The sequence below is a fragment of the Ornithorhynchus anatinus genome, chromosome 2 (genome assembly GCF_004115215.2).
Source record: "Ornithorhynchus anatinus isolate Pmale09 chromosome 2, mOrnAna1.pri.v4, whole genome shotgun sequence".
In the NCBI taxonomy this organism is placed as follows: Eukaryota; Metazoa; Chordata; class Mammalia; order Monotremata; family Ornithorhynchidae; genus Ornithorhynchus; species Ornithorhynchus anatinus.
In genome coordinates this window covers 139,407,134-139,412,815 of record NC_041729.1, presented here as the reverse complement: position 1 = coordinate 139,412,815, position 5,682 = coordinate 139,407,134, and the positions used below count along the sequence as shown (strand labels likewise).

Here is a 5,682-nt window from a genome sequence, read left to right as displayed (position 1 = left end):
TCAGTCCTTTATCCCTAACAGAATATTTCCATGTCTCCTGATTATTTAGTTTGGTTTAAAAGCCTTTCGTATGAAACTTTGTCAAAGACCATTAGTATTATAAATGTATTATGTCTACTAGTTTCCCTCTATGTATATACTAAGCTTCTACTGCAAAACAGTCTCTACGCTGCTTCTCTAACGTCTCTGTACCTCAGTCTCATCTGTCATACTCTTAACCCCTTGCCCATATCTTCCTTTGGGTCTGGAATTCCCTCCCTGTTCATACCTGACAGACCAATGCTCTTCCTACCTTCCAAACCCTCCTAAAATCACATCTCCTCCAAGAAACCTTCCCTAAGCCCTCATTTTCCCTCCCCTCCCTGCCTTCTGTGTCACCTATGCACTCAGCTGTGTACATATTAAGCACTTTGATACTCACACCAGCCCCACAGCACTTTTGTATACATCCTTATACTCTACTCTTTCCCATAAGTGTAATTTATTTTTATGTCTTTTTCCCCTGTAGATCACACACCTTATGGGCAGGGATCATGTTTATCAACTCTTTTGTAGTGTATTTTCCCAAATGGTGAATTCAGTGTTTTGCACAGAAAGCACATGATAAATGCCAGTGACTGATGAATTATTTATTGACTCCCTTCAAAAAACTCCAAAATGATCTCAGGGGCACAGTTTCTTCTTAAAGAAACTCTATTTTCTTAACCCCAGCAGAGTGGTTTTTATGTGTTCACTGATCCTAAACTTAATTGTTAATTTTATTTTAATTTTCCAGGAGTGTGAGGTAAGTGAGCTCTGGGGGCCACCTCTGGACACTGTCAATGATGGGGCTATCCCGTGGGGCCTTCCAGACATAGGATCCAGTGGCTGATGGAATGATAGATGAATGTACTTTCTTGGGAATTCTGCATTTTTTCCATTAAGGCTCAGGGTTTAGTCACAGGGGTTTGGAGTTGGGAAATTGCAAATGAATTTCCCTGTAAACCCCCCAAATTGGTCTAGCTTTTATTTGGAAACAAGTTTCAGCTACATAGAAATTCCTCAGGTCATTAAAGCCCAAATCTACAATGTGTAGCTTCAAGACAAAGCAAGAAATTTAGGGAAAACCTAAACAGAATAGAATTGGACTCAACCACAACAGAAGGGTCTGTCAAACACCTTGGGCCTGGAGTTGGTGCAAGGAGGAGTCCAACCATCACAGTCCCAACTGTATCGACACTTTTGGATCACTAGGGTCACTAGAGGAGGGGCTTAGTGCCAGAGGTTTGGGGAACTGAGGAAGAAGAGAAGGCCCAGGGAAAAGAACAAACTCCAGAATCAATGATTGGAATTTACTGTGCACTTAGTGTATGCAGAGCACAGTACTAAGCACTCAGGAGAGTACACTAGAGTAGGCAGATATGATCCCTGCCCTCAAGAAACTTACAATCTAATTGGGGAATCAAACATTCAGATAAATTACAGGTAGGGGAAGGAACAGAGTGTAAGGATATAAGTGCTGTGGGGGAAGGAGGGAGTTGAGTGTCAAAGTGCTTAGGAAGAACAGACTTTAAGGCTTTGATGATGGTGAGAGCAGTGGTCTGTTTTGATATTAAGAGGGGATGGGAGAGGGGAGTTCCAAGCAGGAGTGAGGGTGAAAGGGATAAAAGATGAGAGATAAGGGAAAGGCAAGATGCGTAGGTTCATGTTAGAGGAGTAAAGTGGGTGGGCTGGGTTATAGTAAATTAATAAGGTAAAGTAGGAGCGGGAGAGCTGATTGACTGTCTTCAGCTAATGGTAATGGTGAACAATTTCTGTCTGATGTGGAGGAGGATGGGTAATCATTGGAGGGTTTTAAAGAGTAGCTTGGAAGGATGGGGTAGGGGCTGTTGGGAATAGGGGATGGGGCAGGACCTATGGAGAATGGGAGGATGGGCAGGGGCTTTTGGGACAGGAAAATGGAGTAGGAGATGTAGGGAATGGGAGGGTGATCAGAGGCTGTTGGGACTTGGGGGTCGGGTAGGAGCTGTTGGGACTGGGGGAGGGACAAGGCTATTAGAACAAGGGGATGGGGTAGGAACTGTAGGGAATGGGAGGATGGACAGAGACCAGTGGGAATGGAGACATGAGCAGAAGTCATGGGACTGGGGGCTGGGAGGTAGGAGATGTTGAAATGTGGAGATGAGGTAGGAGATGTTGAGACTGGGAGATGAGTAAGGGCTGTTTGGCCTGGGGGATGGAGTGGGAGCTGTTCCGTTGGGGAAATGAGACAGGTGTTGGGTCGGGGGATGGGGGGACTTGGGGGATGGTGCAGGGGCTTTTGGGCCTGGAAGGGTAGGGTAGGGACTATTTGGATAGGGGGAAGGGGTAGAGATTGTTGGGATGGGAGGCTGGGCAGAGGCTGTTGGGCCTGTGGGAGATGGGGCAGGGGGCCTGTTGGGATGGGGGATGGGACAGGGGCTGTTGGGTTGGGGCAGGGGCTGTTGGGCTTGGGGAGATGGGACAGGGGCTGGAGTCAGTGGAAGGAATGGGCAGGAACCTGAGGTTGTGGGGAGAGAGGCATCACTTCGAGAGAATGGCAGTAGGAGAGTAGTTTTCTGGGAGGAGGGAGGGACACAGACTCTGGGACCTGGTCCCTGGAGGCCAGAGACACTGGAGGAAGAGGGACAGGGGCACTGGAAGCAGAGGAGGTTTGCAGGGAGAAGAGAAGGGGCTGGGGTCTCTGTGGAGGAGAGGGTTCTGGGGGAAGAGTGTGAGGGACTACCAATCCTGAGGGAGAGAGGCTGAGACTGAAAGGAAGGAGCAGTAAGAGTCAAGGGCACTGAGTGGTGAGAAGCTAGGCCTGTAAGCACTAGGGAGGGAAGCCAGGGTGGGGGACTCTGAGTGGAATCAGGATGGGGGATACTGAGGGCAAGGAACCAGAAAGGGGGATGCTAAGAGAGAGGAGCCTGAGGGCTAGGGGGATCCCTGGGCTAGAGAAGCCAGAGTAGGGGACAGAGAGAAGAGCCAGGTTGGGGAACGCTGGGTGAGAGGGCCAGCTGTTCTTCAGGAGCTAACTGAGAACTGGGGTCTAGTAGCTTCTGGAGTATTCCCCTCAGCCCCTCCCCAAGCACCAGGGAAACCTGGGCAGCAGCAACAACCCTCAGGCAGACCCAGGCCCTTCTGAAACTCCTCAGACCTCAGCCTCCCTAGCCCGACCCCCACAAAGTGACGCACAGAGAGGCTGAATGTTTGTTTAAGACTAGACGGAAAGCTCTTTATTGGGCCAGGGCAACCCCCAGAGGCCAGCAGGACTGTTCTGCGGTTGGCAGGACAAGAGACCGGAAGGTGGGGGAGGCCATTTTGGCATTGCGGGACTCAGTGGTACTTGTGGGCCAGGGCACTGGCCACACCGGCCACCAACTTCTGCCAGGCAGCCTGCACCTCGGGGGTGAAGTCCTTGCCGAAGTGACGGGCCAGGACCACGACCAGCACGTTCCCCAGGAGCTGTGGGGAGAGATGGACACAGGGCCAGGTGAGTGCCTGGCTTGATGGTGATGGCACTGATCTGGGCCTGTTCCAGATGGTGCTTTGGATCAAGATGAAAATACCCAGCAACCCGCTGCCTGTAGCTTCCAACTGCCCCCCTCCTGCAGCCCCCATCTCACAGAAGGGGGACACAACCCAACCTCAGCCCTGCCCCTGTTGTTTCCCAAAAAACCCATCCCTCTCCTCTCCTTCCCTACCCTCTCTGATACCTCCCAGAGGCAACTGAATCTGCTTCATGACAAATGCCACAAAACACATCCCCTGCTCCTTTAGCCCTCAGAGTCTTACATTCTGACTCACTTCCTCCAAACAACCCCAGGCTATCTCTTTGCCCAACAGGCCCTCATAAACCCCATTTCCCCAGGGGCTTCCGCCCCATTTCCTTCCACCTTCCCATGCCAGTCCCTGCGGGATCAGACAAGCCGGACTCACCCTGAAGTTCTCAGGGTCCACGTGGAGCTTGTCGCAGTGCAATTCACTCAGCTTGGAGAAGGTGCCCTTGAGGTTGTCGAGGTTCTTGACGGCATCGCCAAAGGAAGTCAGCACCTTCTTCCCATGGGCCTTGACCTTGGGGTTTCCCAGCACAGCGGAGGCGGAGGACAGGTTGCCGAAGGAGTCAAAGAACCTCTGGGTCCAGGGGTAGACAACCAACAGCCTGGAGGGTGGGAGTAAAGGCAGAGGAGAGAGAGAGAGTGAGAGACTGGATCACATCGGGGTACCGACTACTCGCCCTCTCTGAGAGAGCCGAAGTTTGAAGGTCAGGGCTGGGAGCCGGACTCCACTCCTCTGGGGTCGTACCTGGCCAGGGCTTCGCCTCCGTGCTCCTCTGGGTTCACCTTGCCCCAAAGGGTGGTGATGGCAGACTTCTCCTCAGCGCTCAGATGCACCATTGTGTCGGATTTGCAAGTTTGCTTGAAAACGCAGACGTGCAGAGAAGGAATGTCTGGTCTCAGCCTGGGCTCTGCTTTTTATCCCCTGCTCAAGCCCTGCCTGGCCCCCTGTTTGGCCCCCTGCCTGGCCTCAGCCTTACAGCGGATTGGCTCTGTCTGGGATGGGGACCCCCTTAGGGCGTGGCTAAGTGCTGAGTCGGAGGGGGAGAGGGGTGCTGAGGAGTGGGGATGTATGGAGGAAGAATCTGTTTCTGTAATGGTGGGGAAATTGGAGAAAATCTTCCCCTCTCCTCTAACCTGTGCCCCCCAGACTTATTCCTGCTCCGCCAGAGTCCCATGGCCGCAAAGTCTGCCATGGATCCACTGCTCGGGTTCTCTCCTGGGATCACCCTTCCCTGAGCCACGTTCCCTCATTCAGTCTCTCTGATCTGCACACCCCCATTTGGAACTGAAAGCCCGACTTCCCCTTGTGCTTGGCTTCTGGTGGAGTCTGCCGGAAGCCCTAGGGCCCTATCTGAGCCCTGGGGCCTATGGCTGGGATTCCAGACCTGGAGGCCGGGCATCAGGGCTAGCCCGGTCCCGGCAAAGGAAGGTTGAATGGGACAAGCTGGTGCCCAGTCATGGGTGGGACTGCTAAATCCACAGGGTCTGGCAGCTTCCACAGTCATGGACCAGGACTGGAGCAGGATGAATTTGGGAATGAGGCTGAGGGGTAGGTAGGACACATTCCCCAGGAAGGCCGTTCGGCCTCCTCTGGGCCAGCTTTTCCAGCATAAGGAGGGACCCACTAGTTCTGAGCTGTGTTCGAAGGCAGGGAGTTGGATTTCATGGCCTCGGTGGAGTCCTGTTCATCCAAGGCTTTGGTGCTTTGGGGGTGCAATGAGTCTCAAATTTGGGCCATGTCTCACCCAACTACTCTGGGACTCTCTGCCTATTGGGTTGGTAAGCCCCTTCCTAACACTGACCTCTCCCCCTTAGCAAGACCCCCTCTCCCTTTTCCTCTCCATCCATCTTCACTCCTTATCTCCTTCCATTTCCTCCTCTGAGAGGCTCTGTGATAGCTGGGCTGGGGGTAGAGCTGGAAGAGAAGATAAAAAGAACTCTCTCCTCCTGGGACTGCCTGGGTCCCTGGGGAAGGGGCTTGCAGGAGGATGGGGAGGGCAACAGACCGCAGCGTGACTTTAGGTGATGTTAGTCACTGTTCCAAAGTGGAAGAAAGCCTCCACTGGGTTAAGGCAGAGCGGCCTCCAGCTCACACACTCTGACTTCTCCAATACCGGAGAAA

The 5,682-nt window shown here is 52.8% G+C and overlaps 1 protein-coding gene across 1 annotated transcript; it reads right to left on the bottom strand.

Annotated features, from left to right (window-relative positions):
• Positions 1 to 3,211: 3,211 nt before the first annotated feature.
• LOC100088690 (hemoglobin subunit epsilon) lies at positions 3,212 to 4,427 on the bottom strand. Its single transcript, XM_001508146.3, has 3 exons — positions 4,306 to 4,427; positions 3,940 to 4,162; positions 3,212 to 3,465 (listed from the first exon to the last, which is right to left on the bottom strand). The coding sequence occupies exons 1-3, from the start codon at positions 4,395 to 4,397 to the stop codon at positions 3,337 to 3,339; spliced, it is 444 nt and encodes a 147-aa protein (XP_001508196.2). The 5' UTR covers positions 4,398 to 4,427; the 3' UTR covers positions 3,212 to 3,336.
• Between the last annotated feature and the right edge of the window lie 1,255 nt (positions 4,428 to 5,682).